We start from the raw sequence: 13,298 nt of genomic DNA on the forward strand, positions 1-13,298 counted from the left end.
ATCTTTCATGGTCATTGTTGGTCTGTTCCCCTCTCCTTTATAGGGTGACCAAGGACAGGCTGGGCCTCCAGGACCTCCAGGCCCTCCTGGCCCAAGAGGGCCTCCAGGGGACACAGGGAAAGATGGCCCCCGTGGAATGCCAGGAGTGCCCGTGAGTTGCAGTTTGGATCCATTTGTTTTAAGGGCTGAGAACAGGGGTGGAGTGGAGTAAGGAGGGGCCATAAGGAGGTTTGCAGGAAGTGAGGTAACTGAAAGTACCCAAGCAGACAAGGCACTGCCAACAGGATTCTGCCTCATGGCTCAATCCAGGGGAACCCATATGAACCACAAAGAGAGACCTGGAGAAGGCAGCTAAACTGGTTTTCAGGTAAGCCTCAAGAAGTCTATGATTGAGTATGCCTGATCTCACTTGGGCCCTGAGTACTTTAGAGTACATCAATGCCTTTGACTTAAATGGGAGAATAGCTTGAAACTGAAGGTGAGAGATTGGTAACATTCTCCAAAGGATTAGGTAGATGATAAAGTCCCATGTGAATTATGGAAAACAAAGGAGGTAAATCTTTTTAATGTTTGCTCCCTCGTAAATAAACTGACCAAAAAGGGAAAACAATTGCTAATAAAATAGTAATATTAATGGTTAAAACATCAGTAGGTATGGTTTGAATATCATTTGTCCTTTAAATATGAAGCTTTTGGGGTGCCTGGATAGCTTTGTGGGTTAAGGCTTCTGCCTTTGGCTCAGGTCATGGTCTCAGGGTCCTGGGATCGAGCCCCATATCGGGCTCTCTGCTCCTCAGGGATCCTGCTTCTCCCTCTCTGTCTCTGCTTGCCTCTCTGCCTACTTGTGATCTCTCTGTCAAATAAAATAAAATCTTAAAAAAAAAAATACATGTGAAGCTTTTAATAGAAATGATTTTTTTTTAATTTTTTAAAGATTTTATTTATTTATTACAGAGAGAGAGAGAGAGAGAGAGCCAGCGCACAGGCAGGGAGAATGGCAGTCAGAGGGAGAAGCAGACTCCCTGCTGAGCAAGGAGCCCTATGTGGGGCTCAAGCCCAGGCCCCTGAGATCATGACCTGAGCAGAAGGCAGACATTTAACTGACTGAGCGACCCAGGCATCCCAATAGAAGTGATTTTAAAGCAATCTCAATAGTTAGATCTAAGTACTTAGTTACTAAGATTGATCAAGTATCAATAATACAGTAGTACAGGACACTAGATAAATGGTTTGATTTGGTAGAGACAACACAGCAATTGAAAAAAATATCTGGAAAAGGTTAAAAAAATTACTTTTATATTATGGCCTTAGAACTTGAAATAAATTCAAATCTATTGCTGAATTAATCTATTTATCTATTATATTTATCTATTTATCTATTGCTTTGACTTAAATATTTTCGTGTTTTCATAGTACAAAAGAATGAAAATATTTATCTGCAAAGTGGAAAGATTTTAAAATTAAAGAATCAAAAAGAAAAAAAAATCAGCCATAGTCTTTAATGTTTTGGAGTATTTCATTTTTATACTCATATATTTATGTATTTTTTTCAAAGAGTAATTCTGTTTGTTAAAATGGCTTTTCTGAGACAACCTCTTGGAAGTCCCATTTCCCTTTCTGAAAGCGGCTGTCACTTTGTCATATGAAAGGAGGGAATGAATCCCAACCTATGATTGGTTGGCCGTTAGGATGTCTCACTGAACCATCACAGGTAGTGGTTTTACCTTGAAACTGTTTTTGAAGGTCTGACCTTTTCCTGGGATGATATCCCAAATGATAGAGACAGCGTAACTTTAGGAATATTTAAATCTCCCCAAATAATTGCTGGTTGCCAAGAAAGATGCAATGAGTATTTCTTCAACTAAAAAGAATGGTTAAAACCATTTTGATGGTATAAAACTAGTCAGATCGTTGGGTCTTGTATACTCTACAGAAAAATCAAAGTATAGATTACTTTCAAGATACAAGATAAAGGTAAGATATGACAACCTGTAAAGAATTTAAAAAGTATGTCATCCTTCAAATGAATATAGTTTATTCATCTGAGTAAGAATGGAGCTTTTTACAAAGAAGTATGAACAGGCTTTTTTTTTTTTTTTAATTCCACCTAGAGAAATTGAACAGGATTTATAGTCTCACAGTTAATTTTTATATGCCATCATAACCACTAGAAAAAGGTTTTATAAAAACAAACAGAAATACTTAAAGTCCCAACAATTTCTATAGCTATTGACATTACAAGAATGGTTCTTCCAAAAGTTATCTGTTGCTAATGACTATCAATATGGTAATATGATGATAAAACGTAATAAGGAATTTTGTGTGAATCTGCATATTAAAAAACTATGATGGGGTATGATATAGCAAAACATTCTATGTATTTGAACATATGCTATTTATTTTAATAAAACATGTTACTTCAGCCATCATTAATTCAGGAAAATCAAAATTCAAACTCGGTTTGTTCAATTTGTTATTTAATTACTGTATTAAGGGCAGCTGTGTCTCTGTCCTATGTATGGAAGTTCTGAGATCTCATAAAGAGGGTCAGGTCATCATCTTTATGTCTTCATAAACAGAACAAAATAAACAAGATATTACTGGAATTACAACTAAATATTTTTCTAGGACCATTTACTGACTTAATATAATCACCCAGTAGGGGTGATTTTTATTTAGAATACATTCTTGGCATAATTCTTAAATCTCTGCTGTGATCTAGACTCATTTTATTAAATCCTAAAATGTTTATAAAATGCATTTGAAGAAAGAACGTGGCTCTCTTTTTATTGCATTGTATTTGCATTTCTCTACTTAGCCTGAAAAATATATTTGACATTCATGCACCCCAGTGGGTATTGTGAAAGAGGAGGGGAAAAAAAAAGATTGAAATTGCTTTTTAATGTTTATAGCATTAATAAAAATTATCACTGTTCTTTTTAAGGGTGAACCAGGGAAACCAGGAGAACAAGGCTTGATGGCAAGTATCTCAATTTCTTTTTCTATGCTAAAAAGAATAGAAGTCTAATTTATTCAAAACTGTGGTCCAGAATATGCATAAGGAAAAAGTGGGAGATTCCAGGCGGGAGAAATGACAAAGAGAGTGAGGAAGGTCAAAGGATGGAATTTTCGTTATTCCTTTCTTCCTTCCTGCTGTAAGGAAGATTTTATTCAGGGATATGCATATTAGCTTAAATAGGAATGAGTTTCAAAGGAATGAGTTTTCAAAAGTCACATTCAGAGGAATATGACTAACTGTGAATTAGTATAGTGAGTCTTCTAGAAGGATTCAAGGAGTTTTTGTTGTCGAAGGGCTCCCCCCAGTAAGAAACAGTCGTGCCTTCTTGAGTCCTGTCATTGAAAAAGATCATGAAATGATTCCACATGGTCTGGCCAATAGACATACATGACCCATTCTTCATGATTTGTTTATTCTTTGCCAATGAAAGAGAAGTTGGGGCAGCTTGCTGGGCCTGGAAGAGTAGAATTCCTTCAACCTTTCTCTTCCTTCCTATCTCCAGAGCCACCTTTCTAACCTATTTTATGACATAGATAATATTGGGGAACTCAGGTAGACCTTCTCATAACCCAGATTCCAGAGGACAGCTGTGTTTCACACTCGTCCTGGGTACAGTGGTCACAGTGAACTTGATTGGGTGCCTTATACACAATGTGTGGCTTGCAGCTTACAGGTGTTTAGGGTCTAACATTTATTTTAAAAAACTAGTTAGCTAGGTCCTAATGCAACTAACACACGAGAATACGGCAGTTGGTCAGGAATTAAAACAAATGTGTGAATGGGTTAAAGGTTAAAGGCTTCTCCCTGAACAGGATGCCTTCAACTGCCCTCCTGGGAAGAAACTCACCAAGCTGTAGTCCTAGCCATTGTGGGATCGGCTTTGAAATATCACCAGTTGAAGGAAAGTACCCTAAAATGGAGTCTGAGCCCCCCCCCTACCCCCACTGGAAATTTTTTATTCCCGACCTATGGTATCAAGATAGAGAATTGATCCAGATGACCTGAAAGTGGAGGTACTATAATGGATTCTTTTTTAGAAAAATAAAATGGAAGAAAAAGAACAAAAAAAGATAATATGTGAAAATTAAACCAAGCCTATGTCATCAGTGGTAACTTTGGGTACAAGCACAGCATTAGTTTTCAGGGTTAGCGGGTCACAGGGGGTGAAGGATTCTTAGAAAACTACAATATAAATTTTGAAACTGCCTTAAGCAGCCGAATGCAACTGTAATTTCTATCCTGGCTGATGGTCAAAACATATTTCTTCCAAACATTCTTACATGGAAGACCATGTGTGATTCTCAGGAGCCTATTTTTTTTCTCCTCAGATTTTTATCATTGCCATTGGCTTTCTACCTTGATGCTCAATGCAGCATCCTAATATACAAAATTCTAAAATAAAGAAGATTTCATAAAAAATTAATATCTTATCCTCCTTAGATTCATACATATACTCTAGAATATACTATGGGAATCACAATTTAATGTCCTTTCTTTACAATTCCTAACTTCCTAGGACTTAGTTCCACTTGTCCTAAGTGAATTATGTTATTATCTTAGTTTGCTTTGATTTCCCATTTCATACAGCACCTTTTCAGGTGACAATCTCAGATGTTTGTTTCTGTTTTTTAATAAACTTTTACTTCTCTTTAAACTCTTCTAATTTAGTTCATATTCTCATTTTTAGAATGCAGTTAAGAAACTTAATTGAAATCACAAATGTTCAAAGGATATTGTAATGTAATGACCTTCTAAAGTGCTGTTTTTTAAGATATAAAACTCTTTTTTTAGAAGAAAACTTCCATAATATATATAAAGAAAAGTAAACTAATCACAAGTATACACCCCAGTGACTTTTCACAGTGAGCCTAACCATGTAACCACAAACCAGAGCAAGATGTTCAATATTAGTATATCCCAGAAACCCCCCTCTGCCCTCCAGTCACCATCCACTTCTTCCCAAAGTTCACCCCCATTCTGACTTCTGCCACCATCGATTAATTCTGCCATCATTTGAATTTTATATTAATAGAATCATACATTATGTGCACTTTTATGTCTGGCTTCTTTTGTTCGTTATTTTTGTGAGATCATCCACCTCTGTTTTAATAGCCTTCACAGCTGCTTAAAAAAAAATTAGGAGGAAGAACCTTACTTCCTCAACTAACCCGTTAAATCTACATCACTCAAATAGCAGTAAATGAATGAATAGTCTGTCTGACCTTGGGCAAGTCACTTAACCTCTCAATTTCTCATCTGTAAAGAAAGGATAATAATACCCTCTCTGCCTCCCTTAGAAGGTTGCCAAAGACAAATGCAATAAATTAGGGGAAAGCACTTTAAAATACATAACGAAGAACTATATAAGTATGTTATTATTATTATCACTCAGTTGTTCCCCCTAGAGTAAATTACAGGTGAACACGGATTTATATAACAGATGTATTCCTGTAAAGTTCTGTATGAATCAGATTTTCATAAATCAACATATCTTAAAAGTTCTGGGGAATTTTGCTATTTAAAGCAATCCCATTCAGAGTCTTTTTGTAAAGCAATATAATCCCCTAATTCCTCTTCCCAACAAACTGAATAAAAATCACATATTTGCTTATAGTGAAATATTTCTATGGTTTAAAAAACTATTATTCTCAAAAAGTCACTAGTCATATTTATTAACTCAAATAGCACCTATATATTTTAAACCATCTCAAAGAAAAAAGAGGGATCCTGGAAAAATAATAGCAGTTGTCATGGGAGAAAAATTTCATTGGAAATTTTTTTTTTAAATATTATGTATGGGGGGGGTGTGTGTGCGCACGCACACGCACACGCACACATGCCCATGTGTGTTTTGACTCGAAGTCTGGCAGGGAGAAAATTACATTGCATCAGTAGTTCTGGCCTCACAACTGTTTAAGAGTGTTTGACTATAGTCTGTGATCTTTTTTTAACTGATCTATGATGTATAGGCAGTAATTCCTAATTCATCTATCTCACTGGGTTATTGTGTGAAATAAGTGAAATAGTAATAATATGAAAATACTTTATGAACTACAGAGAGTTCCAAAAATAAGAAGTATGGCTGTTAAGATGAATCCCTGTGGAAATAACTTAACACACAGAAAGGCCACTATGAAACGGAAGGGCTAAGTACAGTGTGATTATAGCTATCAGTGAAATTGCAGTGTATTAAATACTGTGATCGAAAGCGCAACTTCTTCCTTTGGTCCTATTTGCTGTTGTCATTTTTTTTTTTTTTTGCCTTTTCCTATCATCTTACATTATCAATTTTTCATAACCATCTTCTTCTCATCCACCAGTTAAACAAGGAAAGATAATAAAAAACATGGCTCTCATCTTTTCCACGGTATGCAAAACTCACTACGTTTATTGCTTTGTATCATGGAGGAGTGTTTGCTTATAAAAGGGTCCTGAGAGGCACTGGAGAATTTTGTAAAATGTAAAATGTCTCTGATGATGACATGAAAAAACCTGGGAACGTTCTAAAATTAGCTCTTACAAAACTGTTTATGAGTGTGTCAGGTGGGGAATTAGTTTTCATAATCCAGGATATATATTTTATATTGCAAAAATAATCATCTGAAGATTAACAGCATCTCTGATAGAATAAAAAAGAAGGCCTGTGGCTCAAACGGTTCCACATTTCTTTAATCCTGCTGTGCATCTATTCTGTAAACATGACCTTTGGGTTTGCAGAGAAGTTCAGGATGAGATTTTAAAAGACGGAATCATGAGCTAAAATAAATTGGACTCCATTTAAATAAAAAGAGAGCGGCTCTGAGTCATAAAACTAGACCCAAGAATCAAAGTTAGGACTGACCACAATCGGAAGTGCTGAAGTTCTGAACCCTGGTGCAAGTGATCTTTATTTTTCAAGGTCTTCAGAGGTTTAAATAGTTGTTCAAATAGCATTTTTGGAGTTAGCTTTTCTTTTGATAGTCTTATTATTTCTTTCTTTGGCGAACATAGGAGTTCTCAAAAGCATGAAAGATAGATGTTTTATAAATCTCTATTAATATGTCAACTCATCCCAATTTCCTGGAAATTATTTTGTGGCCCAAAGTGTCTACATCCAATGCTTTATAGACCAAATCACTTTCTCTACTCTGAAACCCTATCTTCATCCTTCATTCTCTTCCCAAATATACGTAAATTCCATAGCATATCCACTCATTTCTTTCTGAATTATAAGAGTATTTCAAATGTCATTTGTTGGACCCGGTAGTGTCAGAGATTTTTTTTTTTTTTTTAATTCAGAAGTACTTTTGCTGTTATTGTTCCTTACAGTAAAATTTGGACTTATGTCTGAACAGGTTATAGATGTGTTCAGTTTATTTTAATTTTTCCTGCAAATCATTTAATACATTAGGGTCAAGTGCAAATAATGCATTTTATGTTAGCTGATAATAACATAAATAAACATAAATAATTGCTTCCGCTTCATTTAAAATAAAATTGACATAACCAATATGTGAAGGTTTACTTTAAATATATTTAGTTACAATGCTTTGCTCTCCCACCCCCAAAATTCATTTTACTTAACTGTACTTTGGTCTGTCAACTGTCTTGATCAGCAGGATGGCAGACATGGGAGACAACAGCAGTCTTCGCTTTTTGATTTTAATCTGGCTAAGAAAGCAAAAGCCCAAATCACAATAACAAAAATGATCAACATCATCCTAGGATATTTGGCGATTAGACTTGATTTTTACAGTGGAATCTTATTGAGTAACACTGCTTTGCTTCATTTGTGCACATTGCCTGCTGGGATGCCTTAGCAACCTCTCGAATGCTTTATTATCCTCACTTAATCTGATTGTCCATGAAGTCCAAGTAAAGGCAACACCAGCAGAATCCTTCCCATCTCCTTGGTGCTTTTTGTCCAGAGCCTGTAATGTTAGGTTTTCCAAACGGACCAAGGAAAAGTAGACAAGTAATGCCTTCTTCTCCTGGTGCTGCCCACTTCCCTGTCCAGTTGCCCAACTCAGAAGGACTCACTTTGGATTCCTGGCTGCATGGACTTCAACAGAGGTGTTGAAAGGTCACCTTGGTGTGGTAGGAGAGCATGAAGTTTGACTTGTCTTTAAAGCTGGCTCAGTGACTTAGAAAAAAAGTAGACTTTTAAAGGAGCATTTTTATAGTGGTATAAGAGTACAATCAAGTAACACAAGTTTGAAAAGATAGTCTACAAGGCTGAATAGATTACTGTCTGTGTTATTCTCCATCTTGTTTTGTCTTCCTTAGCATCTACGATGTGCATCAACTCTATTTTTAACTGTCTTACTCTGGTTCCAATTAAAGGTCTGGAAAGCTGTATCATATTAGACAAATTTAGATATTTAAATTTGTCTATCTAGCTGTATCATATTAGACAAATATTAAACTGGTGAGACCAAATGATAGCTGAGACCCCTTCCAGATCTAAAGTCCTGTCATTCTATTCTGTTTCATTGTAAATGCACAGACACATATTACATAACCCTTTATCCATATTATATATGCACATCTACACATTCTGTAAATAATGAGATACAATAAAAACAGTCATACATTCAGTTTTAGTGGAAGAAAGCCTTAAAAATTGTCCCCTTCAAATATATCATCAACCTCTCTAGCTATCATTTATTTTATCTTTAGGATCCAACATATTATAGAGCTATACTGAGGCAAAATAAATCACTCTTGTATGATGATTTTTAATGACACTGAAATCTCTTTACCAAATACTCATATCTCAATACTAGAGTAAGAAGAAACTTTTCAAAACAAAGTCATGTCCATATAAGCTCTGTGCCTTACATCTGCAGATTAAGGGCAAATGTGCACATTTTAGGGCAATAATATAAATGGATGCCCTCATACAATGTGCTGAAATATTTAAAAGGATAAGCCAAGCTAATAAACTGGCAAGTAAAATATGTTCTGACCTATGACCTTCAAAGGTATGTCCTCATAGTGATTTGGAAAGTTCAAATGCAAAATTGTTGCACTCCTTGGAGATCCAAGCCAGAGTGTGGCAGCATGTGGAGAAAGCTATAACCCAGTCCCAGCCCTTGGCCCGGGCCTATTCCCTTTGTTTCCCACAACTACCTCATCCCTCGATTTTATGAGACAGGAGCTGTCACCTGTAGACATTCTGTAATGTTCAAAGATCAAACTATGTCCACACACCTTAAAATACCCACCTCTCTGCTTCCTACACCAGTTCATTGTTGTGCATACCAATGATGTGTTTCACCTTTAGAAAAACAGAACTGAGGGAGAGGCAACTCAGAGTCCTTGAAATGAGCTCCTGTCAGTGGAGCAAAGAATTCTAGGGTCCCTATTGCCCAAAGCAGCATCTGAAGTCAGGAGGCCAAGTGTGAGGCATGCATCCCAAGAAGAACTCTCTAAAGCATGGGCCCTAAAGCAAGAGACCTCCAGCCCAGGGTGAAGGGCAGAACAGAGTCCACGTGTCTGGGTGGATTCTTTAAAAAATAGACTTCTCCTTAGCTCGCCTTCTTTGAAAAAACTTCATGCACACTCACGTATTCACACCCCTTCACACTGAGCTAAGTAAGAAGCTTTCTTCTCTCCACAACATTTATCATGTCATACAATACTTGTGCTTGGTACTTATTGTGCATAAACTAAATGACTGAATTATACGAATCAATGAATCAATAAATCAGGTACTAATAAAAGGATTCAGCTTTATAGTTTTCTCCCAACAAGTGTCATTGCACACCAGGAGTGGGAATAGGCAGGATCAATGCAACAGCACTACCATAAAACTGCTCTTTCTCCTTCATCTTCTTAAATTCATTTGTACTTTAACGATTATTTGGACTATATGTGTGTGCGGGAATATGCATGGTGCAACTAAAACACTGATTTTCATGAGAATAGCGGAAAAGTAACTGTACAAATTTCTGGTCACACTATGTGGCTATTTTTAAAGCAGGGTGTAAAAGGTTTAGAAGAAATCTTAGGAATCATCTAGTTTATCACTTCACAGATAAAGAAACAGCATCAAAGTGGTTAAATGACTTGACCAAGGTCACAAAGCAGTCTGGCAGAAATAGACTGGAATTCAGTTCACCTGATTGAAGCCTTCTGTGTTTTCCAAAGTCTAGATTTGCATTTTGTTATACAGTAGCCACTAGCCACGTGACTATTGAAATGTAAATTAATTAAATAGAATTTTAAATCCAATTCCAAACAATTGCATAGCCACATTTCCAGGGCTCCATGGCCACTTGTAGTTAGTGGCTACCATACTAGATCAAGCAAAATAGACCACTTCCATCATTCCAGAAAGTTCTGATGGGCAGTGCTGGTCTAGGTGGGAAATAGACATGAAGAGTAGATGAGTATATATTATAGTCCTAAATTTATGTCCTCCTTCTGCTGATCATGGGATATTTAAATTTTAGCAGCTAGTGTTTCTCAGCATTGTTGATTTAAAATAGGAAAAGCACTTATACGTTACTCAATAGAAATATTTTTTACTGAGTGTAGTGTACAGTGATAGGCCTTCGTGAACCATAAATTTGTTTCCTTTATGGTACACTAGGGAAGTGTGCTTAATCACAGAGGGCAGAGGAAGCCTGTTAATTTTTCTTTCTTTCTGGGTCATTTCCATTTTGAGTTCAGCAACAAGAAACAATTTATTAAGTATTTAGAAGGAATGGAATGAGCTAATTTCAGCTCTGGATATCTGGTGAGAGGTGATAGAGTCTCTGTTTTGGGACCTAATCAGAACATAGATTCTCAAATACCTAGATTTGTCTTTAATCTGAGGTGGTAGTTAATGCTCAATATTTTGTCTTGGGTCCTGGTTTTGTTAAGTAGTGAAAAAAAATGGATTACTTCTTTAATTTCCTGAGCTTTAAGAGACCTTCCTTACAGAGGTCACAGCTTCATAATCTTGAGAAACACCAGTGGATGACTCATCCTTCCCCCCTCTCCACAAACTCAGCCCTTGAGATAGAGAAGTCAGAAAGAATTTATTCCTTTAAAAAAAATAATTTATCCTTTAAAAAAATTTTTTTGGTCAAGTATTCATGAATTAATAGAATGGCATGTCATCCTACCGATAGTCTTTAAAGTAGACCTGTTTTAGAAAAGTTAAAAAAAAAAAAAAAAAGAACTACCTCAGGGGTGTCTGGGTGGCTCAGTTGGTTGAGCATCTGACTCTTGGTTCCCACTCAGGTCAGGATCTCAGGGTGGATGGAGCCCCAGATCACGTTCTGTGCTTAGGACAGAGTCTGCTTGTCCCTCTCCCTCTGTCCCATCCCCCATGTGCGCTCTCTCTCTCTCTCTCTCTGTATCTCTCTCAAGAAAATAAATAAATAATTTTTTTTAAGAAAAAGAACTATTTCAAATAATAGAAATTATGGGGCTGTATTATTGACACAAAACTCCCAGATATTTAAAGAGGAACAAGTGTTTCAAAACTCTGAACTCTTTCCCATGGTAGAGGTATGATGGTTTGTGTGATAAGATTATGGAGGAAATTTGATAAATGTCATTTAATAATTTTTATGTTCATTAATTCATTGCTTCAGGTTAGTCAATATTTATTTGCTAGGCACAAACTGGGTACTGAGGATGTAAAATATATGACCTAAAGAATTTGCTGCCTAGTCAAGTAGATTTTATAAATATGTGAATATAATAAAATATAGCTGGTTAAAATGTGCTAGAGAAACACAGAGGATAAAAACCAGCTCTGTCTGGGAACAGTGGAGAAGGCTCACAAAGGAAGTGAGTTATGACTGCTGAGACTCGAAGAATTATTAAGAACTCCATGTGAAGACTAATAGGAGACTGCTTGGGAAAATATAAATGATTAAGTGTGACTGAAGACAGAGTCCATGAAAGACTCAAAACAAGATAGGAGGCTCTCCCATCTCAGCACTATCCTGGTCTTTCTTGTTTATGCTTTATTCCTTCATACCCAGTGCAACTAAATCATTGGCTTTTACACTGAAAACATTTCAGCACACTCTCTTATATTCTAAACATTTCCCCGTAGTTCCTAGTTTGACATTTCCACACACTTAAGCTATGAAATCTGAATCTTGTAAAACATTACTTGAATTATACTCCAGACATACATATAATAGTAGTTAGAGTTTATGTTTCTTGACCTTCCCTCATCAAAACATCCAAGTAGAATATGGAATTTTATATAAGTACATCTTTAATGAATTCTTCTTAAGCAAGACAAGTTTTCATTATTTATTTCAAATTTCCTCTTACTCTTTATAAACTAAGTTAATGCATTTTCTGATCTTGTGATGCCTTTGACCAAGTTAATATCTTTGAAAAAATTACGATTAAAGTTTGTTATACCATGTCCCTGAGAAATTCTGGTACTAATATTTTATGACACCAAAAGTTAGATTAGGTGTGTTATCATTCTTCCCTACAGAATCTGACTTTAATGTATTTTCTTCATTTTGCTTAAGTCTTATTAAATCATGGGAAGATTCTTAACTCAAAAAGGAAATAATTTTAAATGGCTTAATAGTTTGGGGCTTTTATTCTCCCCTTCACAGATGGACCACCTCTTTCTTGTTCCCTGTGCTTTTTATTACAGAAGCTGGTTGTATATTCTTGTATCCAGAAATGACCAGCAGCTTTCAGAGCTTCAAATTTTACTGTTAGCCATCAGGGACAGAACAGGAACTATGTCCGCCCCCTGCTCACACAGAACATCATTTCCTAATAGCAGGCAACCAGAACTTGCCTTAAAACACCTCCCAAGAGGCAACCTAAAGCACATCATTTAGAAACTCTGCATCCTGTTTAAGTAATTAATACCTCAATCAAATTTGGACTAACATCGGTGGTGTCAGAAGAATTCATTAATTTTTTTCCATTCCATGATCTATCAAGCTTTTTTTTTTTTAATTAAAAGAGCTTTTCTTCATTAAAAAATGCTTTTTAAAATTTTTACAAGCTGGAAAGTGCAGCCAATGAGTAATGGTTATAGAAATATCCATTTCTTAACAGTGTGTTTGAAGATTAATTTGAGTGGATAATTCTAGATATGGTTTACATAATGACTTTCTGAAGTGCATTAGAGACCTTGGACCTACATCCACATCCACAACACTTTCCATATTAATGAGACTATGAAACTAAGATGATTTTTCCTTTCTGTTTTAATATAGAAGGCTTGAAGTAAATTCCTCCTCTCATTTTGCACTTAGGGTAATCTCAAGGCTACTGGCATATTCCAGTAGTGTTGGAATGACTTGGGTAAATG

The 13,298-nt window shown here is 36.0% G+C and overlaps 1 protein-coding gene across 14 annotated transcripts in view; it reads left to right on the forward strand.

Moving 5' to 3' along the window:
- The window catches only part of COL25A1 (collagen type XXV alpha 1 chain), a 460,001-nt gene that overhangs the window by 341,604 nt on the left and 105,099 nt on the right, over positions 1 to 13,298 (forward strand). For all 14 annotated transcript variants that reach the window (XM_013054002.2, XM_004748091.3, XM_045085556.1 and 11 more), the window contains 2 exons: positions 44 to 151; positions 2,945 to 2,980. In XM_013054002.2, the coding sequence (XP_012909456.1) occupies positions 44 to 151; positions 2,945 to 2,980 (144 nt within the window). The remainder of the gene's footprint in view (positions 1 to 43; positions 152 to 2,944; positions 2,981 to 13,298) is intronic.

The sequence above is a fragment of the Mustela putorius genome, unplaced genomic scaffold (genome assembly GCF_011764305.1).
Source record: "Mustela putorius furo isolate JIRA1106 unplaced genomic scaffold, ASM1176430v1.1 tig00000868_pilon_pilon_pilon, whole genome shotgun sequence".
Classification (NCBI taxonomy): domain Eukaryota; kingdom Metazoa; phylum Chordata; class Mammalia; order Carnivora; family Mustelidae; genus Mustela; species Mustela putorius.